This window comes from Octopus sinensis, linkage group LG1, assembly GCF_006345805.1.
Source record: "Octopus sinensis linkage group LG1, ASM634580v1, whole genome shotgun sequence".
Taxonomy (NCBI): Eukaryota; Metazoa; Mollusca; class Cephalopoda; order Octopoda; family Octopodidae; genus Octopus; species Octopus sinensis.
The window spans coordinates 88,115,699-88,142,458 of record NC_042997.1 but is presented as its reverse complement, the minus strand read 5'-3'; the positions used below and the strand labels follow the sequence as shown (position 1 = coordinate 88,142,458).

Here is a 26,760-nt window from a genome sequence, read left to right as displayed (position 1 = left end):
AATGCTTTTAACATGGCACCTTCACCAGTGCTTTTCATGTGACACCAGCACTCCTACCAATGCTTTTATGTGGCCCTTCTTACTGAGGAAATTTTCTGAATTGCTGTCATGGAAGCAGAACCCCTGGCAGAAATTATCTATGTTGTATGCAGAAGATACCCAATTTTGGAAGTGAAGTGTAGTAACATCTGAGATAGTATTTGTAGAATTTGCAGTAAAGAAAGTAAATCATTAATGTATAGAAAGGAAGAGTGTTGGAAATCTTAAGATGCAACAAAGTCTTGATAGACTCTTAGTATAGGATGTTGATATAATGTGTGCCCATGGAGGTTTGTAGAAAGAAAGGAGAATTGTCCAGTGATGTGATTAGTGTATCTGTATATATAAAAGGCAGAAGGTGTGTGTGTGTACGTGAATGTAGTTTATGCATGTCCACAAATTAGTATGCATGTTGCTCCAATTTGAGGAGGACATTCGTCACCATCCTACCTGGGTTTTGGCAACTTATTTTTTCCCGAGGCACCCGCAGATAGCAGTAAAAATATTTTTTCAGCCATAACTTTTACCAATTTTGAAGTTTGCTAACATGAGTTATGTCCCTTCTTGCCATAGCCAAGTGAAAGTGTGTGTGTGTGTAAGGGTGAGAGAGAAGTTGTGTGTTGATGTATGTGTGTGTGTGAGGGAGAGGGAGAAGTTGTGTGTTGATGTATGTATGTGTGTGTGTGTGAGGGAGAGAGAGTGTTTGACAGTGTCTAACAAAAAAAGGTACAGAAAAGTGGGAGAGAGAGAGAAAGTGACAGCATTCATCAAAAATAGAAATGTAAAATGTTTTGTTTTTTTCTTAAACATGAGATATAGTCTTCAAATTTAGGATGTTTTTGAAAGACACTATATTTTATAATCAGATTATGTATACTTTCTCACACAATAATTAAAATATATTTTAAATCATTTATTCATTTTAAATCGTTCATGTTTCTCCCCACCCTCTCAAACACACACATTACTTTGGGCATGTTAATTTTTGTTTATATTTTATGCCGAGGAAAAAAGTGTTTTGTTGAGAATCCATTTATTTAACAACAAAGAAACAAAGAAGTAGGTAACAATTTGTCAGGGTACAATTTCTGAGGCTGCCACCACAACCCACCCCATTTTAGGACCACAAAAAGGGTTTTGTAGCATATTAGGAGGCCAGAGTAGTTGATTCCACGGAAAAAATCTGATTTTTTTTTCTTAGTGAAAATCGTGCGAGTGTTAATCTACAAATTTACCAGCATTTTTTCATTCATTTCTGTTTATGAACATGTATGCATACAAAAAACATATATGTAATAGGTGTATGTACGTACGTGTGTGTATGTGTGTGTATGTTGCCCATATATATTTATATTATTTATATTTTATATATATATATAAACCAATTTCAATGGATTTTTCCCAGATTTAGTTATATATATTTGTGATTATTAAGATAAATGTTCTAGTGGGAAGGGAAAAGTAATCCCTGGTTCATGAGATGAGCTGCAGGTAACCCAAACTAAAGGAGGTGTGGATTTAGGACTATGTGTCAGATGATTTGGAGTTACCTTCTGATTTGAGTGCCTAATCTTATATCTGGTAGTAATCCTTCACTGGGGCACTATTCCATGAATAATCCTTGATAAAAATTGAGTATTGTTTTATCTTCAAATCATGGGCTTCTTTTGGATGCTTGCAGGAGTGTGAATACTGCTGAAAACACCCAAGAACTAAGTAGTGTGTTAGACATCTCCCACATAGAAAAACAAAAAAAATCTTGGTACTTTGTCATGGCACCTGTATTACAGAATCTTTCTCACAGCTAATAGAACTTCAATCATTTGCCCAAACTGTGTTGTGTTTCCATTTTACTCTTGGGGAAACTCTAATTTACATTCCTTATTTCATGAAAATTCACATACATTTAACTTTCATAAGAAATTAACCAAATCACAAAACTATGATGGGATGTCACAAAGAAGGTTTAAAAAATTTCTTCTTTACCAAGATTTCTGGAGGTGAGGTTATTTTTTCTGCAGGATCTCTTTACAAATACCAGAATTTCTCTTGGAGAATATGACCCATAATTATAATAACATTATGGATGGAGAAGAAAATACAAAAATGATTCAAAATTATATTTCCTTATTTAGCCTTATGTTTTGTGGAACCTCTACTAACCTCAAATAGAGCCCTAGAGTTTACACTTCAGACTGAATAGAACAAGCTATTTTCAATATAAATGTAGAAACATAAGGTTCTCCATGGAGGATAGATTCTTTCTTTTATCTTTCTTTCACTTGTTTCAGTCAATGAACTGTGACCATTCTGGGGCAATTCCTTGAAGGATCTTAGATGAACAAGTTAACCCCAGTACCTATTCTGTCCACCTCTTTTACCAGACTGCTACATAATAGGGACATACACAAACCAGCATTGGTTGTCAAGTGGTGGTGGTGAGGGAGAGACACAAAGACAGACTCAAAAACACACTCACACACAAACAATAAACTTCTTTCAGTGTCTGTCTACTAAACCCACTCACAAGGCTTTGGTTGACTCAAGAACATAGTAGTGTTATGCAGTGAGACTGAACCTGAAACTATGTGGTTGGGGAAGCAAACTTTTTAACACACAGCCATGCCTGAAAACATAAGAAAAATATGAGAAAATGAAAAATAGAATGAGAGAGAGATTTGAGCAGAGATGGTATGGAGACAGAAATAAATATATCCATGAAAGGCATATAGTACAGAAACAGAGAGAGACTAAGGTGGAGTTAATGACATATTTAGTCACTTATTTGCTTATGCATAGATTCTTTTATATCCACGTCATACATTGTTTATTATGCAGTTTTTTAAAAACAGTGTTTGGTTTCTATCCTTTGAATGTCAGACTCAAAATCTGTAAATTTTGTTTTATTTTAATAAAGACAAAGAGAAATATTTTTAATTAATTTCTTTATAGATCAGAAACTAATTAAAATTTGTACAACTGAAGTACTTCTCTTTTGTATGTAAATAATTTCATTTGAGATTGAAGTTTATATAAATATATTTTGTTTACATTTGGAAGCAATATTTTAATTTTCTGAAAATTTAAAATAATGTTCCTTCAGTTTCAATTTATTAAGAATGAAGACCGTCCTTCTCACCATAATCATTTAATACCTGTTTTCCATGCTGACATGGGTTGGACAGAATGACAGGATCTGATGAATGGCAGTTCAGTACAAAATTCCAGTATCTGTTTTGGCATGGTTTCTATAATTGGATGCCCCCCTCCTAATGCCAATCACTTTACAATTTACAAATATTTATATACATATGCATGTATGTGTCTGTGAGTGTGTCAGTAATTTTTGAAGTTATATATCCTCTAATCCTTATAAGTTTTTGCTTAAAAAATAAAACCCATTTTAATTATTATATCTTTCAACATTTTAATGTAAAAATAAACATTTTCTTTTTTTACTTTTTGCAGATTCTGAATCTCTGATGTACAAAACGTAAAAATCTGAAGACCATTAAAGAAAAGTATATTTTTTAAAAAATGAATAGGAGGAGGGGGTCAACAAAATCTATGCTTAAAAGAGTAAGTACTAGGATTTGTATACATTAATAGTTTTGAAATAAAAATAAATCTGAATTCAACAACATACACTATCGTTAGGCATCTGATGATAAAAAATGTTATTTAGTATTCTGAAAAACCTCTTATCAGCTTGGTACTGGGTCATATAGTAGTGTTAATTTTGTGAGCTGCAGTGTAATTTTATGTGCATGTTGCATTAAGTTAACTCTTGAAATTGCCATGTAGCTGGATAAGGATGGACTTTTGAGAATTAGCATAGAGTATATTCTTTCTGGTTTATATTGGTTGACATTTAAACAGAAATGAAGCTCTTGAGAAATAGCTAAGTGAATATAGTGTTTATATAGATTATAAACTCACTGATTGCAAATTCATATTCTACTAAGTATTTGATAAAGATGTGTCACAGAACATATCTCATCAGACCTGGGTGAATATTTACGATGCCTTTTGAGTAAACTTATTTGCAGATTGTCTTATTTAGTTGTAGATTTGTGTTTCATCCACACAGCAAAAACTAGAGATAACTTACAGTTTAGAGATCCACCCTATGAGTTGTGTTAGGTTGTACATCTATAATAGAACTGGGATACCTAAAGGAGTCCTGTTATATGACCCCTCAATATATAAAAGTGATACAGAGATATAAATCATATATAATTTGCATCAGTCTGCAGATGCAATAATCCTTCAGCATTAATGATGCTACAAAATGTATACAAACAATAAAATGCTTCATATGCTTATTGTGTTGAGAAAGACATAAATAGTAGTACAGCTGATAAAAGAAAGCAAATGTAGGTGAGACTGCTTATAGTAACAAAAGGCATGTGCAACAATGCCATCTGTTTTGTCATGTACTTCACACATGTAAACATACTTCTATGAGCTATTGACTGCTTAAAAGAGATTTAATTATAATATATCCAACACTTCATGTGAGCATACATTTAGATATGCATGTATGATTTACAGTTAATTTGTATCACATTTCAAAACCTATATGTGCATGTGTGCATACAAGCACACATATACAGATATAGCTTAGATAGAATTTGTATTCATTTCACTTAAATTCATACATACATACTCAGAGATACAAACATACATACACATGTACATACACAGTTTGAAATTGATTTATAATGTTATGTGCATATACACACATGTGCAGTGACACACACACATATACAGACAAATGATACAGAACTAACAAATATCTTTTTATTACACACACACACACACACACACACACGCGAACAAGGACTAAGTAGTGCATTATCAATGTTTCTTTAAGATGGTTAAGTAAAAATGATTTGATAATGGCATATGTTTGAAGAAAATATGAGTTCATAAAACTGAATTTCAATGAGAGATTGTAAGAAATCTTCAGTGGAATGTCTTGGACAAGAGATGAAAATGTATGTTGAATAAAGACCAACAAAAATAGAAGAGGAAATGTTTATAAGAGAAGAAATAATTATCATGTAAATCAAGAAATATTGTTAGCCATAAGGTTAACTATAAAGAAAATCTTTCATTTATTCAATGGAAACTTGAAAGAATTCCATTAATGTATATAATAATAGCAAGGTTTGAAAAGAAGGTCTTAGGACTGAAAGATTGGATACAATTAGGTTTTATGATAGGAAAATGAATAGAATATTTCTTCTTCTTTTTACATACACATTGATGGAGAGTATATGGCTACTAAAAGCCTATGGTTTTGGCTGTCTTTTTTTTTTTTACTTTAAGGTTAGAATATATTTGTATCAATAGAAGAAAGTTTGACTAGATCACTTCAAGGCAAATATATTTGATTTGGTTTGTTATTATGCCTGCCTGTCTTTCACCCACCTGCCCACTTGCATCACACGTAATTACACACACACACACACACACACAAGTTACCTAGAAGATATCAACATAAAGGTAAAGATCAGTGAAACACAATATGCCTTCACTAGACTATTAAGAAACTTACAGTTATATCACCCAGATTGCAAGTTCAGATTGGAGCACTTGGATATGTAACCAATTGCCTCTTCACCAATCTTGAGAAATTAGGGTTCTCAAAAGCAGAAAACAGATAGCTAACTAGAAAACAACAGATATAATCCATTAATGGAACAGTCAAAGTATGTAAAACTTTCCAAAAAGTTAGCATTATAAGTATACATTGCACATGTCTAGATATGCAACTGTATGTATGAATATACATATATAAAACAAAGCATAGAGACCTGCACATACACTAGCTCCAAGTACTTGCACATACACACACACATACATGCACAACTCTCCTATTGATATTGGGGAAATTCCAATGAAGGAGCTTTGGATCTAGGTTAGAAACCAGCTCTTTCTCCATTAGCAAGAAATCTAGAAATAGAACTAAATAATAGCATTTATAAAGTAACAGAACAAAAAGATCTCTAATGCTTTGGATGATGAGCATTCAATTGTTTAATTAATTGAATTACCTACTCATTGAATTGATGAGTAAATAGCTGAATATTCAACATCCTTAGCACAATTCTTAGGCAGAATCAGCATGATACAGTGTGACGAGGCTGTAATTTGAATTAGAGGTACAATCTATACAATGAGCCTTCTTACAATTTCTGTCTTTCCAATTTTACTCAGAAGACTTTGATCAATCTGAGGCTCTTGCCCAAGATATCACACATCAGACATCATGATTGTGTGAGGAATTTCTTACTCATTGAACCAAAATGTGTTTACACACACACACACACACACACACACAAGTTACCTAGAAGATATCAACATAAAGGTAAAGATCAGTGAAACACAATATGCCTTCACTAGACTATTAAGAAACTTACAGTTATATCACCCTCACCCAGATTGCAAGTTCAGATTGGAGCACTTGGATATGTAACCAATTGCCTCTTCACCAATCTTGAGAAATTAGGGTTCTCAAAAGCAGAAAACAGATAGCTAACTAGAAAACAACAGATATAATCCATTAATGGAACAGTCAAAGTATGTAAAACTTTCCAAAAAGTTAGCATTATAAGTATACATTGCACATGTCTAGATATGCAACTGTATGTATGAATATACATATATAAAACAAAGCATAGAGACCTGCACATACACTAGCTCCAAGTACTTGCACATACACACACACATACATGCACAACTCTCCTATTGATATTGGGGAAATTCCAATGAAGGAGCTTTGGATCTAGGTTAGAAACCAGCTCTTTCTCCATTAGCAAGAAATCTAGAAATAGAACTAAATAATAGCATTTATAAAGTAACAGAACAAAAAGATCTCTAATGCTTTGGATGATGAGCATTCAATTGTTTAATTAATTGAATTACCTACTCATTGAATTGATGAGTAAATAGCTGAATATTCAACATCCTTAGCACAATTCTTAGGCAGAATCAGCATGATACAGTGTGACGAGGCTGTAATTTGAATTAGAGGTACAATCTATACAATGAGCCTTCTTACAATTTCTGTCTTTCCAATTTTACTCAGAAGACTTTGATCAATCTGAGGCTCTTGCCCAAGATATCACACATCAGACATCATGATTGTGTGAGGAATTTCTTACTCATTGAACCAAAATGTGTTTACACACACACACACACACACACACTCACACATAGAGGTCCATTCTTGTTTTATTCATTTACACATGAAGTTACAGTACTAACTACATGTTGAGTCATCATGCACTCTCAGTGATACAGTATGTCCCTCAGATGAACTAAGATTGCATTGCCTAGGTTTGTAGGAAGTTATCTACTACATAGCTTCTGGCATGTATTTAAGTGTCCTAATTCATTATATTCCTGCAGTAGAACAATAATGAGGACTTTTTCACTATCTTTCTAAGACAGTCACTGTATCTCAGGGATATATAAACTAATCACATCATCCCTTTTCCCAATCCTGATTGATTTATTGTGCTAAATATTGTGTGGCTAAACAAGCAACTTTCTTCTACAGCAGTTGAAGTGAATAATCACCTAGATCTCCTGCAAGATAAGTGATGGTAGGTATTTTGTTTCCTTTATGTGGCATATTTGAGGTTCATTCTTTTAGTTTGTTTATTTCCCATAAAATCATATCACTGACTACCTATTGAGTTATTATGCACATCCTACTTAGATGAGCAAAAAATCATACTGCCTAGATTTAGATGTATCTTTGTACTATATAGCTTCAGGCACATATGTTAATATTTCAACATATATTTTCCTAATAGGGCATTCTGAAGGCATTTTTCACTACTTTCATTATTATTATTATTATTATTTATGGTTGAGTTATTATTTATTGCTAAAGTTCAGATGCATCTTTTTTACTTTTAAATACACACATGCACAAATACACCCTTATCCCACATATATTTTTTATTCTTTTGGTAGTTTAGGTCATTGAAGTGAGGGTAATGTTAGTTCCCTGACTCCTGAAATAAAAGGTATCCTTGGTGCACAAAATTGTTACTCTCTATATGTTTGTGTAATATACAGAGTGTACCAGAATTAACTATCTATTTTCATGAAATAGGACAAATTTTAAAAATACTGATAGAATTTTATGTTTATTACTTAATCATGATACTAAAACGAATAGATTGATAAATCCTATGCTAAAACTTGATTGAAAATTTTCAACATGTGATCTGTCTGCATCCTTGCAAATTTCAAATCTACTCTTAGCATTGTGAAATTCATTTTGAAGCATTTCACGAGTTTCTCTCTTGCACTGCTAACAGAATGTATTCTTTAAGTTCAGCTAAATTATTGCTCCATCATGGGGATGAAGGTAGAGAAAATGATTGCAGTGCTGGAAAAAAAGCTGTTGTGGACAAATAAGGAGGATCCAACAGGAATGAAAAATAAAATTATAAAATTTATACACTTTTAACGCATATTAAACTTGATAAACATAGATAAAAATGAATTTTTAAAAAAATTGTCTGATTTCACTGAAACAGTTAATTCTAAGACATCCTGTATATATTGTAGGATGGTAGGTATAGTCAATTATTTTTTACTTCTTTTTCATTTCCATTATATTGGTTTCAAATTTTGGCACAACCCCAGTGTTCAACTGGAACTTATTTTATTGGTCCTGAAAGGATGAAAGGCAACGTTGACCTGGACAGCATTTGTACTCAGAATATAAAGCTGGACAAAATGCTGCTAAGCATTTTGCCCAACATGCTAATGATTCAGCCAGCTTGCACTTTTTTATATTTCCATTATATTGAACACAATGTTGATTATCACAGCTCCCTCAAAAAACTCCTGAGTAATCTGTAAAGCAGATATTAAATTGAAGCACAGATTGTATAAGAGGTCTGTATCATAGCAAAACTTAAACTATTCTAATAGACATTGAGTGTTTGCAGAACATTTATCAAGCTGCAAAAGCAGAAGTTTTCTTCATAAAGATAATCAATTCTGTCTCTTATGCTATGATATGTAACTCACTTTTTTCCAACTCCTTTCTTTGAAAGTAATTAGATAAAGAATTTTATTACATTAAAAAAAAAGTTGTCAAAAATAGCTTTAAACACATAGCTGAATTTGAACTTTTTTTCCTGCAAATAGTAAAAATTTAATTGTGCCATTGTTCCTTTTAAGTTTATATAACTAAAAGATAAAAACAAAACAAAAAGTTATTTAGTGTCCATACACTGACTAACAGACACTCATATGTCATGTATATATGATTCTTTGTGCAAGCATATACATATATGCATGTGCATGAGTATATATGGGTATGGTCATGAATATTGTCAGGATTTTAGGACTTGTATAAGTAATTGTCTATAAGTAGGCTGTTAATTACTAGATATTAATTACCAGTTAAAGGGGCTAGATGCTAATAAAACCTATGATGTTAATACAGAGGAAATTATCATGGGGTACTATGGATATAAACAATATTGTTATGTTGTATAAAGATAAAATTTAAGATTATTAAAAATGATATAACCAGAATAGATAAAATGTGTATATATATTCCAATTTTCAACATTAGAAAGAGAAGATTACATAGAATTAGTTTAATATTCATTCCTGTCCTTAATTATTTATTTATTAGGTGGTTTCCATAAAGATTGCTCTGGGTGTTTACTTATGGAAAACTGGGGCAATAAATCATGCTATCTTTATATTAATTATAAGCTAAGAATCAGAAAAAAAATCGGAAAAAAATATGTGTCCAACTGATTAAAAATTCTATTTATTTATGCAGCTGAGGATAGCCCTGCATTTAAATTGATGTAATGATTGCATTGTTCAATTAAATGGAGCTGCTTGAAATGGTTGTACTGCATCACCTCTTGATCTTCTGTTGCTTATTTTGATATATATATATATATATATATATATATATATATATATATATATATGCATGCATATACATATATGCATGCGGATGTGTGTATATATATATGCATGTGTGTGTATACATGTTTGTGTATGGATGTATACACATATATACATATATGCTTGTTTGTATATGAATATACACACAATCATCATCAACATTGATTTTAATGTCTGTTTTTCCAAGCTTGTATGGGTCAATTTTCTAAAGCCAGATATCTTTCCTTTCCCCAATCCTCACCTGTTTCCAAGTTAATATTTTCCCATGGTCAGACATGATTTGAAGAACACTTGGAAATAGAAGACACTGCTTGCATGATGGTGACATTCGCCTGCAACTATCTCATGATATCAAGGCAAAGAGACTAACTCATATACACCCATACATACATTCATATATATATATATGTGCAGTTGTGGTTGTGTGTTAAGAAGCTTGCTTCACAACCACATGGTTCCAGGTTCAGTCCTACTATGTGGCACCTTGGGCTGACCAAAGTCTTGTGAATGGATTTGGTAGAGGAAAACTGAAAGAAGCCAATTGAGTGTGTGTGTGTGTGTGTATATATATATATATATAAAAATTGGAAAAAAACACCTTTTATCAATTCTAATTTATATATATATATATATTATATTTTGTGAAATTTGATTTAGTATTTTTAAATTGAATTATTCCCTGTAAGTTTGGAATAATATTCCCTCATATTATTATATATATATATATCACATGATCACGTGACCGACCAGACCATCAGATGTTGCTACACATCACTGGTCACAATGCATTCGCATTGTTTTAACCTTCAAATAATGCCACCCCACTGGCTAAGTGAGCAGGCCAATATATATATCATCATCATCATCATTTAACATCCGTTTTCCATGCTAACATGGGTTGGACGGTTCAACCCGGGTCTGGGAAGCCAGGAGGCTGCACCAGGCACCAGTCTGATCTGGCAGTGTTTCTACAGCTGGATGCCCTTTCTAACACCAACAACTCCCTGAGTGTAGTGGGTGTTTTTTACATGCCAGGCAAGGCTGGCAACAGCCACGATCAGTTGGTGCTTTTTATGTGCCACCGGCATGGAGGCCAGTTGAGGTGGCGCTGGCAACGGCCATGTTCGGATGGATCTTTTTACGTGCCACCAGCACTGGTATCACAACTACAATTTCCATTGATTTTTGATCGATTTCAATTGCCTCAATAGGTCTTCACAAGCAGAGTTTTGTGTCCCAAGGAGGAAAGATATGCAGAAGTGGACTGGGTAAATATATATATATATGTATGTTTATGTGTATGTGTCTTTGTGTCTGTGTTTATCCCCCAACCATCACTTGACAACCGATGTTGGTATATTTACATCCCTGAAACATAGCAGTTTGGCAAAAGAGCCTGGTAGAATAAGTAACAAGCTAAAAAAAATAATAAGTCCTGGGGGGTTGCTTTGTTTGACTAAAACTCCAGGTGTTGCTCCAGCATGGCCATAGTCAAATGACTGAAAAAAAAAAAGAATATATATATATATACACACACACACACTCACACACACATGGTGGGCTTCTTTCAGTTTCTGACAACCAAATCCACTCACAAGATATTTTATTAGCCTGAAGCTATAGTAGCAGACACTTGTTCAAAATACTGCAAAGTGGGACTGAACCTGAAACCATGTGGTTGAGAAGCAAACTTCTCACTACACAGCCATGCTTATGCTTATGTGTGTGTGTATGTACACACATACACACACATGAAAAGGAATAGAAAAAGATGATAAGATAATCATTAGTATAAATTGCGACACTATGTAGTTTAAAAGACAGCCATAACTGGTTAATGAGATTCATTTCGAGTTTTTCTAAAACTGACAAAAATAAATAAATAATGTTCTTGCATCATATACATGACCTTTTTCTTCCAGCACTGAAGTTATTTCTATTTTTTCAATCACTTTTTAATTTCATGGGTAGAGGTAATTAGTGTTCAACATTAAATCTATGATGAAAACTGAGATAAGTTACTGCCTGAGGAGCATAGTTGATGCATTATAAATGAGAACCTACATAGTTTTCACTTACAAGGTATTGGTTTACTTGAGGAGTCACTTGCCCAAGTGTCACGAAATGGGACTGAATCTGAAATCAGGTAGATGTGATGCAAATTTCTTAATCACATGGGCTATACATTTTACAATGGGTGTTAGAGAATGTTGGGAGTGTATTACTATTGAGACTCTCATGTAGCATGCAACACATCTTACAACATGTCTCTTGAGAGTGAGAGATTACTTCTATTTACAACAAATCTGTTGAGAGTGAGAGATTGCTTCTATGATTCCCATCTGTTATCTTATTGACAATGTTACTAATGACAAATTGTTGATCTTATATTGTTTTCATTGTTGTTTAGTTCCAGGTCAGTCCTGATTGAGCAATTCTATGATTAACCCTTTAGCATTCAGATTACTCTGTCAAATGTAATGTTTCTATATTCACACTATTTTGAATTAAACTTGCATTGTCTCATAGCTTTGAGATTTCAATGATGTGATTGTTATCTTTAGAATGACATTATAGATGTGAGAGACTGAAAGTAGCCAGTTTCGATTAAAACAGGAAGAATATTTGGGCTTGATATGACTGGTTTAAATGCTAAAGGGTTCAAGGCATCCCAGCTGAGAGGATACTTGGTGAACCTGATGGTGCTACATAAAATGTATTCACTCCACACTGTGAAGTGGTTGGCGTTTGGAAGGGCATCTAGTTGTAAAAACCATGCCAAAACTGACCTCGCTAGTGCTGGTGCCATGTAAAAAGCACTCAATCCACACTGTGGGGTTGTTGATAATAGGTAGGGTATCTGGCTGTAAAAATCATGCCAAAACAGATACAGTAACCTGGTGCAGTCTTCTATCTGGTCAACTCCTGTCAAACCGTCCAACTCATGCCAACATGGAAGGTGGACATTAAACAATGATGATGATGATAATGATGTAGGGCATATTATTCACTGCATCATAAGCTTATTTAATATGGCAAAGTGTTCTTTGAATTAGATTAAGCTGTTATTTCTAGCAGATTAACAAATTTCCTAGAAACTCTCTCATTGGTTCACACTTAACTAATTCAGTATTATGAGCCATCACAGAGAGAATGCATGCTGGTTGGCCTGTGCAACAAATTTAGAGCCATCAGGATTTGAAACAATGTTGACTACTTTACCAAGAGATCTTATGTCGCAATTAGGGGATTCATTTGTGTCAGTATTATAAGATATAAAGGAGACATGAACTCCTCAAGCTACATTAAAAGCAATTTTTCTAAGAGGACAGTAATTCTGAATAAGAATTGATATGGTGTACAAAACTCTTTACATCTGTTGCAGACAATCTCTCTAGCACTGATGGTGCAATAAAGTGTATCCTTTCCACATTGTAGCATGATAGGTAATAGGAAGAGCAAACAATTATAAAATTCAAATAAAAGTGAAAGAATGAAGTTGTTGACTCTGCAAGCCACATTACAGGTAATCTGTCTGGAAGCATAGTAACTTCAAATATAACTGATAGAAAGCTGAATGGACATTTTTGTCTTTCCAAAGAGAACATTTCCAGTGTTGGTGGAATGATGAAATGCACCTGGTCTATGCTATGAAATGGTTAGTGATGGAATGAGCCTTGAACCACAAAAACAACATGAATGTTGACCAATTAGTGTGTACCAGATGAATAAAGTCAGCAATGAGAGGCACCTCAAGCAAATGCCATTTTCTATATATCTTTTAAGTGAAACTGTATGGAAGGCCATCAAGTGGATTGTATCTGTAATTTTAAAAGGTGAAAACCTTGTCACACACAGTATCATACTGATTCTGCCGAAGACTTACATTAAGGCTACATCTGTCTTGGAATGCTCAGCTATTTACATGTTAATTTGGGTGCAGGTTCTTCAGTTGATCAAGCAACTGAATCTGTGTCAAACAAAGGAGATCCACCACTGTATATAATGTGTGTGTGTGAATGTGTGTGTGTGAATGTGTGTATGTGTGTGTGTTTACATGAAGTTAAATATATGTCTGGTCATAGCTTTATGAATGTGGAACCATTAGTCACTCTATGACCGGACATATACTTAACTGCATATAAATGCATTACTGCTCTAACTTTTAGAGGGTGCTTCTTTTTCAGATCTGTGATCCATTGTTTGATTGATTGATGAATGCATGCATGCTGTATATGCCATAAGGTCTGCAAATCTAACAGAGGCCTCAAGAGACATTCTAAGATCCACAAAGATCAGAACTTAACTGTAGTTCTTGGTGGTCCAAATCAAGACATGCAATCTATGTGGGTGTCTTTTCAAATCATTGTCTAGTTTAAATAGCCACATCAGCTGCCATGATAGATCTAAGGTGTAAATACAAGAGATGGTCCTTCTCTGCATAAGGAGTCCAAAACAACCACCACCATGCATGTATGTTGTACAAAGAGATGAATAAGTCCCACTGTACAATGACATTTGGTAGCCAATAACAGAGGATGAACTTTGTATAGAGTACAAGGTTTTTACCTAAATTTTATTCAACTATATATACACACATATATATATATATATATATATATATATATATATATATATATATACCACTTAATAACCTCAATGGAAGCAATGCAAGCGGAAACTAGAGGAACATAATGAATAACCACACTCAAAATCAAATATATACATATATTCTTCTACATTTATATAAAACACAGTGAATTTTAGATTTAAAAGTTATAATACATTGGTGTAATAAAAATTTGAGCTGATAAAACATTAAAAGAACGTACTAAAGCACCACGAAAATAATACAAAAATAAAAAATTCCATCCACGGGCCGTAGATGGAATTTTAAAATGTTTCTATTATTTTCATGGTATTTTAGTACGTCCTTTTAATGTTTTATCAGCTCAATTTTTATGACACCAATGTATTGTAACTTCTAAATCTAAAATTCACTGTGTTTTATATATCACATCGATATTTATCTATTTATATGTATTTTTATATTTATATATTTGTATTTTTTATATCCGTTTTATAAATGTAGAAGAATATATGTATATATTTGATTTTGAGTGTGGTTATTAATTATGTTCCTCTAGTTTCTGCTTGCATTGCCTCCAATGAAATTATTAAGCGGAATATAGCTCACTTGGAGCACAACAACTCCAGTCTGTATTTATAAGTATAGTTAACACTAGCAATCTCAAAATAAAGCAGTGTATTTTATATATATATATATATATATATATATGTATGTATATATAAAACAAAGTTTGTGTGTGTGTGTCTGTGTGTGGTACATATGTTCCTTATGGATTCAGAAACTGAATTGCTGATTTTGATATATGTGATATTATGAGATTCAGTAATCTTTCAGCTACCAAATGAAGTATGTTTTTTGCATGACAACTCTTTTTTACTACAAAAATAACCTTGAAAACAAGGTCAGGTCACAATTTTGAGGTAATTTTTGGGCAATATTTGGAGTTGCTTCCAATCTACATTGCCAATTTTAATGTTTTTGGCGTCATAATATGCAGCAATGTACAAGGAGTGTTATGAATGACTAAAATACATGCTTTTGGAACACTGACCGGCACATTTTTTACCAATAATGGCCTTTGTGCCACAACTAAACTGCCAATGTGAACGTCTTCGGTATGCCATGATTAAACAATGTCTTTGAAGTATTGTGATACCATTTATTTGCACAAAGCCCTATTTTTCAACAGAAAATTTATTAATGAACTGTGTTCTGGCATAATTGTGATCACTTCTGGCATAACTACTGAAAACAATTCGTCTATGTAGATTTTCTTGGTAGAAAATGACTCAGTAATGCCAAAAGAGTATTCTTGGGTTTAAATCCAACAAAATTTTCTTTAAGGATTAAGCACAGTAAGAGCTTATATTCGTTCAAGCGTTTGCCTTTAACATTTTTCTCTTTATTCAACCCAATTTATACAAAGTTGCTTATCGTTACTAGTATATATTCATACCTATTATCTATATGTATGATAGAGTTTGTGAATGTGTGTGTGTCTGTGTGTGGTGTGTATGTTCCTTGTGGATTCAAAAACTGACTAATCAATTTTGATGTATGAGGTATCAAAAGATTCAGTAATCTTTTGGCTACTAAATGAAGTATGTTCTTTGCACAACAACTCTTTTTTACTACAAAAAAACCCCCCTTGAAAATGAGGTTTGGCAGCACAATTCTGAGGTCTTTTGGGGCAATATTTTGATTTGCTTCCAATCTACATTGCCAATTTTAATGTTTTTGCTGTCAAAATATGCAGCAGTGTACAAGGAGTGTTATGAGTGCATTTGTGATGCACAAAAACCCTATTTGTCAATGCAAAATGACCAAAAAACATGCTTTTTGGAACAATTATTGGCACATTTTCTGTCAATAATGGCCTTTGTGCCACAACTAAACTGCCAATGTGAATGTCTTCAGTATTTCTTGATTAAATAATGTCTTTGAAGTATTGTGATTGCTTCTGGCACTACTACAGAAAACAATTTGTCTATGCAGATTTTCTTGGTAGCAAATGACTCAGGAATACCAAAGGATCCTTCTCGGGTTTAAATTCAATAAATTTCCCTAAGGATTAAGCACAGTAAGAGCCTATAATTCGTTGAAGTGTGGTAAAGACGTGAAGAAATGACTCAAACCGTTCGAGCTTTTTTGCCTTTAACATTTTTCTCTTTATTCAATCCAGTTTATGCAAAGTTGCTTACCATTATTAGTATATATTCATGCCTATTATTCATTCCATAACCCTCAAAGTTTGAAAGGATTTTTTACAATCTCCTTATTTTTCACAGTGGTTGAGCATGTACTATAATGCAGGTGGTGCAAAGGGAAACAAGACAACAACATTGCACATCTATGTGAGGGCAAATTAAGGTCACATACACATGAGTCTGTCCATGGTGCATGTCCCTTCATTAGTCAGGACACACACCGTGTTCACTGATTGGTACGATTTCAAATCAATTTTTCCTTATCAGAGACATGTACTGCAATACCAGTTGGTCATGGTGTTATTGTTATCAATGACCCACGCAACGCCGGAGTGCATTGTGTGTGGTATGTACGTTCCACCTGAACTCGAGAACTGAGTACATACATATATTTATAGTAAAATATAATATAATATTAATTATAGTTCAAAATTGCATAGAAGGTCTTGAAACCACCTGATGAATGTCCATAGAAGTGACAAGAAACGATCGTAGTGGATATCTTAATTATATTAAATTTATATAAAATTTTTTATGTATTGGATTGAGTCTTTCTTTGTTTGATTTGCATAATAGTGGTTTTGTCTCTAATTAATATTATATTATATTTTACTATAAAATTGGATTCAATCCTAAATCTGATTTTTCCCTGTAAATTTGGATTTATTCCCTAATATTTATTATTATATATATATATATATAAATATATAGATATAGATAGATATAGATATAGATGTGCAATGTTGTTATTGTCTTCACTGAGGATAACAACAGGTAATTGAAACTGTGCCAGTGCTTTAGTCATCATCTATTTATACATTTTGTACAATTCCTCTCCATTATATATACATATATATATATATATATATATATATATATATATATCCCTTTACTAGTTTCAGTCATTGGACTGTGGTCATGCTAGAGCACCACCTTGAAAGGATTGAAATATGTTTACAGCATGTAGGCTTCCCAAGCTGTCACCCGTCTAAGTACTAACGAGGCTCAATGATGCTTAACTTCGATGATCGAACAAGAACCGTTGTTTTCAATGTGATATGGCCATATATATATATATATATATATATATATATATCTCTATATATATATATATATATCATACAACATGGGTGTAGGTCATAACACTGGGCAATATGTGTGTGTGTGTGGAATTTTCTGTATACTAATTGTAATATTTTTTTTCCATTAATTTATTGTTTAATTAACATTAATATTAAGACTGCTTCTTGCTTATTTTTATTCCATTTAATAGTCATTAATAAGCACTAGTTTAATGCCTGGTTATTCCTTTTATGTTAATTTCAGTTGTGCGTTTTAGGATCCAATCATTTGTTTTTACTGTTTCTGGTTGGTTATTTATAATTACTTTTTATGTAATTGTTGGTTTGGGAGGGCATTATTATCATATGCATTATGAGTATTCAGCTTTATCAAAGCTGCATGTCTGTTTTTGTCATTATGTCTAGTAATTCCCAAACAGCATTTAAATATAATTTATTACGTGGTTTTATATTGTCATATTAAATGGTACTGCTTGGTATCAAAACCATAATGATTTCCAATACAACAGCTGATTATGGGATGTCTATGTTTAGTAAAATAATTTTTGATGTTATTATGGTGTTTATGTAGTTGTTTTTATGTTCTCTTTTCAGTTTGTTTGATTGTATATTTACATGGTTCTTCAACATATTCTACTTCTAGATTCATATCAGATACAGGTCTGGAACTAATTTGAATTAATCTAAGTCTAATTTAAATTATTTCTCTAGTCTAATTTAAATTGTTTCTCCAATCAAATGGTTATGGATTATAATGTTATACAACTAATTGGATCAAGGTCTTAGTTTCCTATTAGTGTTGGATTGTGAGAAGTTAGTGGTTACAGGATTAAGTAGGTAGGTGTTAGCTTGTAATTATGTTTTGGTGTATATATAATATATTAATCTCATTTACTGAATACAATGTTCAGATAGTGTAGTAATGGACAAATAGTGTAGTCATGTATTGTGTATGGTGCATGATCCAGCAATCATTTAGGCTCAATTGTTGAGTCTGAATGACATGTAAACCTGCCAAATTACTGTACTTTCTGAGCATGAAGCTTGAAGCAGCTCATGTATAACTCCTGTATTCTCTAAATGATATTTATCGCTCACTGGATTTTCTTTGCTGAGCCTTTCAACAAGCAAACAAATTATATATCTGTGTGTGTATGTGTGGTGTATGTATATATATATATTGGAGAAGGAGAAATAAAAAGAGTAGTGAGCAACAAACCACATAATGCAATTTTATACATTTTAATTTTAATGTTTTTTTGTTTTGCTTTCACAAACAAATGCTTTATTCATCAGACTAATGAAGAATGCATAAAAATTGTTGAATTTTATCATCTGAGTGGAAAATTAATAATTCATTTCCTTTTTTTTCTTTTGCTAAGGAAGGACAGGAAAGCAGCTGACAGTATATAAATTCATTTATATATAGATATACATGTATATGTATATTTATGAACATTCAGATAAAAAGAACCAAATGTGAATTATTAATTTTCCACCCAAATGATAAAATAGTGTTCTCATTCCAACCTCCAATTAAATCTCATCTTACTATATTCTAAAGAATATTATATTAAAAGAACACCTCTCCATCACCGCCACCACCATTCTATCTCTGTTGTGAACCATCTATTTATTGTATGTGACAGCATCTCATATGACATTATTATCATTATGAATTGTATGGTTATTATTCAATTTTTAGAAAGGTTATTCATCAGTCTCAACAATATGCACCCCTATCTCCCCCTCTCTCTCTAATGTCTAATACTGTATTTTCCAGTGTACAAGTTGAATTTTTCACACCCAAATTTACAACTAATATAGGTAGGTTGATTTATAATACACTAAGATGACTTCAGAGGACCAAGAATTCCAAGTGAAATGCAGCAGATCTGGGAAGAATGTAAAGATGTTTGAATGTTTACACTGTCCAGCACCTCGAGCAAGTGTCTTCTACTATAGCCCTGGGCATGTCTAAAGCCTTTTGAGGGAATTTGGTAGGCAGAAGCTGAAAAAAGGTCTTCCATGTGTGTGTGTGTGTGTGTGTGTGTGTGTGTGGTGTGTGTGTGTGTGTGTGTGCGTGTGTGTGTGTGCATGTGTGTGTGTGTGTATGCATGTCAAAGCCTTTTGAGTGAATTTGGTTGGTAAAAACTGAAAAAAGGTCTTGTGCATATGTGTGTGTGTGTGTACTTCTGTCTCCTTGTAATACTGTAAACAAATATTATTCACTTGGAAACAGGTGAGGGTTAGTGAGAGGAAGAAGTATCTGGCCATAGAAAATCTGCATAAATGAATCCTGTCTGATCCATACAAGTATGGAAAAGTAGATGTTAAAACAATGAAGATGATAATGTCACAATTTGGAGTTCATATCTAACTATTTTCATTTATTTCTGCAATCAGAATATAGTTCTGCCAGTGGGTTGGGCAGCAGATTTCACCCACACAGGCACTCCAAAATTCTACACATACTAGGACTGCTATTTATTTATCAAAAAATATTAAATACTGCAATGTTACTTGAAATATAACATAAACTTCAATATCCATGATCTTGCCAAGAGGGTACCCTAGCAAAAGTAATTTCAAACTGAGCCAAAATCTTATTTTTAAAGGTAAGGACTTCTAATGTATAAGAAACAATACACCCAAAACAACAGATGTAATTAATAGGTACAGCTCATAATAAACCACCAAAATGTTTTGGGTCAATTTGAACTCAGAATGTAAAGGCAGATGAAATACCACTAAGCATTTCACCTGGTGTGCTAATGTTTCTGCCAGTTCGCCACCTTGGGTAGCAGTAACATTTGCTTATGTGTCAAATAAACACCATATCTAGTTGTTTGGCAGTTCAACAGGTGAAGATCATCAGTGGAATGAAATACCTGACTTGAAAACAATTGCCACTTTATTCAAGCTCTTAAAAGGATTTGAGCTTGTTATTTATGTCATGCTCCTAATACTTATAGCAATAAATACTATTTCTCCAAGATAAATAAGTATTGTCTCAAGTCCTAGGACACACAGAGCTGGTTACTCAGTTTTATGGCATATGAGTGACTGAGATCATAATATTACCCCAGTTTATTACAGAGTTACTCACTAACAGGTGAGTAGACTGGAGCAATGTGAAATGAAGCATTAGTTTGCTCAAGAACACAGTGCATTGCCCAGTCTGAGAACTGAAGGCACAATCTTGCAATTGTGAGTGCAACAGCCTAACCATTAGGCCATGTGCCTTCACTTCTCCATGATATCTGTTTAGATAAACTTAAAGAATTAAGTATTTTTGTCAGTGATACAGAGCAGTAACAAGATAAGACAACAAACTCCATCCATTATATATTTTCAGTGAGTTCCATAATAATCTAAAAAGATTTTATATGTGAGTAGTTCCTGGCCCTTTTGATGTTTCTTCCAAGTAATATTTTTTCTTTCGTTTTTCTTACTTTTGTTGTGTTATATACTTTGATTGTAGTTTTTCTCTCTGACCTACATAAAAACGTTGTTGATTTCCAATATCTATTCTCTTCTTATCTCAGAAGAGCTAAGACATCTATGTATTGAAACAGTTACACGAGTTATAAGATGTTACTTCTTAAAATTAACAAGCACACATACATACATATTACATATATAGTGACTTCATTCTATCTATGTTCTATCAGAGCCTTGGTGGCCACATTTTCCCCACAGTGATAGAATAGAAGTGGCTGTTTGGGAAAAAAGAGCTACATGAGTTGGCAACCTTGTCTTTCTAACAGCACAGTCCACCTAATTGAGAGAGAGAGAGAGAGAAAGAGAGAGAGAGAAACAAGAAAGAATTGACCTATTATTGCCAATAGCTGACTGGCACTTTATTTTAATGATCCTGGAACAAATATTTCAAGGCTTTTATACAATGCTGTAATGATTCTGTCATCTAGATTGTCTCCTAAGTGTAATTTGATTGACAGAAAGAAACTGCGTCATGCCCATCACATATATGCATATATATGTGTGTTTCTAACTGATTCCCCACATTCTTTTCTACTCTAGGCACTCAGAATGTAAAGACAGACGAAATACCACTAAGCATTTCACCTGGTGTGCTAATGTTTCTGCCAGTTCGCTGCCTTGGGTAGCAGTAACATTTTCTTATGTGTCAAATAAACACCATGTCTAGTTGTTTGGCAGTTCAACAGGTGAAGATCATCAGTGGAATAAAATACCTGACTTGAAAACAAGGATTGCCATCAGGAAGGGCATCTGACTGTAGAATAATGCCTTAAAATGTCTCATCGTACCCATACAAGCATGGAAATAGTGCATGAAAAAAAACATGACAATTAAGTTTTCCTTTTGATTTTATGTTGCATCTAGCTACCTTCGTTAATTTATAATTTTCACATTATCATTTTGCTGAATCAGCCATTGATTCATATGGTAAATACTATATACTTACAGCTGGGATTTAGCCTAAATGCGATGCGTGGTTGGGTGAGGATGTAGGTGTAGGGGCTAGATATGTGGAGGCTGGGGTGTGGATGGAGGGGGTATCAATGAAGGGGGAAGGTGGGTAGGAGTGAAGAGAGGACTTAGGTGTCAGGGCGAGAGAGGAGAGGTGGGTAGAAGTAAAGAGAGGAAGTAGGTGTCAGATGAGGAGAGGAGAGGAGTCAGATGAAGAGTGGAGGGGAGTTGAGCCCATGTGGCACAAAGGAGTGAAGTGAGAAGATTAATTTCTGTTCATGGTGAAGGCGGGAGTCTGGATAGCTCCTGTGCAAAAACAGTCTGAACACAGACAGGTGTTGTAATGAATGACCAGTAGAGCAGAAATGGTGTGAGACTGGGTTGTCATTGTCGAGTCTAATGTCTTGGAGGTGCTCCGTGAACTGGTCAGCCAACTGGTGTCCTGTTTGACCCATGTACAGAGAAGGACAGAAAGAGCAGGAGATGCAGTAAAAGACATTGCTAGAAGTGCAGGTAAAGGAGCCAGTGATATGATAGAGATGATGATAGATGCCTGTGAGGATGGTGGTATTGGAAAGGTAGGGGCAAGTGTGACAGCATGGACAGGAGCAGCAGAATGAGCCAGGTTGGGAGGTGGAGTTAGGGAAGAAACTGTGAACTCGGAGGTCACGTAGCTTGTGGGTTCATTTGAAAGAGAGAAGGGGTAGGTTGGGGAAGATGTGTGAAGTGGAGGGGTCAGACTAGTGTCACCAGAAGGCTCAGAGAATAGTGCATTGGAGGGCAAGGTGGAGGGGTGGTAGGTGAGAGGAAACGGGCAACAGCGGGGTGGATACGAAGAGAGAGGGCAGAGGCACAATCCACGGAATATGCTCTGCTAAGGGTGGTGTAGATAGTGGTAAGGGGATATCCACGAAGGATGAAGTGGCGAGCCATGAGTTGAGACTGAGTCTCAAAGTCATGGTTGTCACTGCAGAGCCTGCACAGACGGAGGAATTGGAAGTAGGGAATGGAGAGCTTGGTGTGTTTCTGTGAAGAAACAGAAATGCCAGATCCGGGAACTCACAGTGCTCATCAAGGCAACACAGTGGAACAGGGGCAACTTTAGAATTTCTGCGGCCATCCTCATACACCAAAGGAAACCAAATATCAACAACAGAAGAGAGTTACAGGAAGTTAGCTGGTTGCTATAGCAACACCTTTCTACGCATGCCCATTCCACACATACACATTGGCAACATTTGCTAATTTTTTGAAAATGGGGTCATAACCCTGAAATACTAAATCATATAGTTGTTTCTTGTGATTTGCCTTGCATTTACTTTGCATTGTTGTGGCCTTACCTATGATCCTTTATGCAATATGTATATACAACACACACAAGGCATTACTCAGACTGGGGCTATATGAAAAGATACTTGCCCAAGGTGCCATGCAGTGATAGTGAACACAAAAATCATGTGGTTGCAAAGTGAGCTACATCTCCTTTATCTCCACTCCCCCACCCCCACCCTCTTGCTCGCACAGAACTAATATTACAGTCAGTGTGTTATGCTCCATGAGCTTCATGAAACCAATGGTATGAAATTGCTATTCTAGTTTCCACTGATATTCAGATATGAATGTACACCCACACAAATAGAGCCATGTGCCTAAATGCATGCTTGTTGACAAAGTACAAACTTAAATGTAATGGTTTCTGCAGCGTATAGTCAGTTTAATGGATCTCACAAATTTAAAGGTGATTAATTTATTGACCAGGTAAGGATCAATAGGGTAAGCTGAATTTGGCAAGATTTGAAAACAGAAAATACGGAGATAAAATCAAGTTCTCTACTCAAGCATTAAATTGCTTCTTGCCTTTATTCATTTACTAACAGACACTACATCTCTCTCTCTCTCTCCCTCTCTCTCTCTCTCTCTAATGCACATACAACCATTATCTGGCTGATTTGTTTTCTGCCAATATTTATCAAGCACTTGTATATTTTTTCTACAAAAACAGAGATACAGATATACATACACACATATATATACATATAGAGAGAGGTGTATATACACACACACACACATACATATATGTATGTATACAAACATATATGCATCTATCTATCTATCTATCTATCTATCTATCTATCTATCTATCTATCTATCTATTTATCCATCCATCTAACTATATAATACTAAGATTACTCTTTGTTGTTACTCCAACTTGCATGATTAAGAAAGAGTTGTGAAATTTGGAGTAGCATAGAGAGTAATCTGAGTACAATAAATAATTACATTGTATTTCGGTATTGAGTATCTTTACTTACGTTATGTTTTGTAAATTATAACATATATATACATACATACATGCATGCATACATACATACATACACACAAACACATAAACACACAGGAAGAGAAAAGGAATAAGAGGAAGAAGGACATGCATATTCAAGTGGTATTATTGCTCTGTGCATATGCATATGTAAATCTGTGTTTTTAAATGTTTCTCTTAAATAGCTTTTGATTTTAATACCAAATGTGACAGAAAAATAGATTAACACATCATTAAGCTTGTGAATTATTTCCCCCCCAAAAAAACGAAGGAACAACCCTGTTTGAAATTATATATTTTTCTCTTTAAAATGAAAACAGAAAAATTGAACTAAAAAAAACTGTTACCAAGACTGAGTAGAAGTTTAAAATTGAAATGAGTTTGAACCTACCTTATGGTAGTTATTAACTGAGCCATAACTGTAGAATGTTAAGGGTCATGTACAATAGTAGCTTTTCTACCCACCAGGGAGTAATAACATTTCATGGCTATTCAGAAACATACTGAAATATTTATGTGTCAACATTTGATGTTCTAGTGCAATCTTATCATTTAGAGAACACTGAAAGATATTGTTCTTCTGAGGAATAAGTACTACTATTTGTACAAGCAGTGCACCAGTTGCAAGCTTCCTTGGAAACTGCAACGTGTAGATGCAGTGTGGAATCTAAAGCATTATATTTTTGTTATGATTTTGTTTGGTTTTTATGGCGAATAAAATATCTTCACTGCAATTTGCCTTATTTGAATTGAGGAATAATGAGTTAAAATATTTATTAAGGGTTTGTTTGATTGTGGGGAAGTGTTTTGACATGTTTCAATGGAGAAAATGAATTAAATGAGGTTAGGGGGGGGGGCAGAGTTGGTAACATTAATAAAAATGTTGTAGAGGAAGAAAGAAATGGAACGAGAAAGACATAGATAGATAGATAGATATATGAAGAGAGAGAGAGAAGGAGAGGGGGAGAGAGAGATAGAAACAGAAAGAATGAGAGAACAGAAGAAAAGTTAGATGAACAGATAGAAAGGAAGGTAGTGTTGAATATCTATAAAAATACATTAGTAGTCAGATGTATGTATGTACGTATGTGCATGTGTGTGTATGTTATATATAAATATATGTATGTATATATATATATATATATATAATATATATATATATATATATATATATATATATATATATATATATATATATATATATATATATGTATATATATATATATGTATATATATATTATATATATATATATATTGTATATATATATATGTATATATATATGTATGTATATATATATATGTATGTATATATATATTATATGTATATATATATATATATATGTATGTATATATATATGTATGTATATATATGTATATATATATATATGTATATATATATATATGTATGTATATATATATGTATATATATATATATATATATGTATGTATATATATATATATATATAATATATATATATATACACACACTCATTGGTGATGTCCTGTACATAATGTGTATTTTTCATTATATGTATATATGTTATTATAATTATCAGTTTAATAAATAAATACATTAACATTTTAATGTCGAAAAGTTGATGAACCAACTATTGTTCTCCTCCATTTTCTTATTTGCGATATATATATATATATATATATATATATATATATATATATATACATACACTGAGAAAGTGATAGAGCAGGAGTGGGGTGTAAAGGGAGAGAGAGAGAGAGAGAGAGTTAAACTGGATAAATAGGTAGGCAGGTAGAAATAGAAGGATAAACAATACAGATAAAGAGACAGAAAGATGGGTAATTAGAGAAAGGGGCAGAAAAAAGAATACTAGGAGGAAGTGAACATATAAATGAAATAAGAAGAGGTAGTAAAACTAAAAAAAGAAATAAACAGAAAAACAACAAAAAAAAAGAAAAGAAAAACAGAGGAGACAGTTATATAGAAAAATATGACTGAAATATAGGTGAGGGAAAGGCCAGAAAGACAGAGAAGGCATGGTCGGAAAAGAAAAACTAAGAGATAATGAAGATGAAAGTAAATTAAAGAATAAGAAGGATCAAAACAAAAGGAAGAATGTAAGA

At 33.4% G+C, this 26,760-nt stretch overlaps 1 protein-coding gene across 4 annotated transcripts in view; it reads right to left on the bottom strand.

Moving 5' to 3' along the window:
- LOC115216192 (cyclic nucleotide-gated cation channel beta-3-like) overlaps window positions 1–26,760 on the bottom strand; it is a 495,037-nt gene that overhangs the window by 230,108 nt on the left and 238,169 nt on the right. The window contains exon 1 of one of the 4 annotated variants that reach the window (XM_036502670.1): window positions 25,052–25,092. The exons of the other annotated variants lie outside the window; for them this stretch is intronic. Within the exon in view, the coding sequence (XP_036358563.1) occupies window positions 25,052–25,077 (26 nt within the window). The 5' untranslated portion in view covers window positions 25,078–25,092. Of the gene's footprint in view, window positions 1–25,051; window positions 25,093–26,760 lie in introns of those variants that run through there. 4 annotated transcript variants of the gene reach the window in all.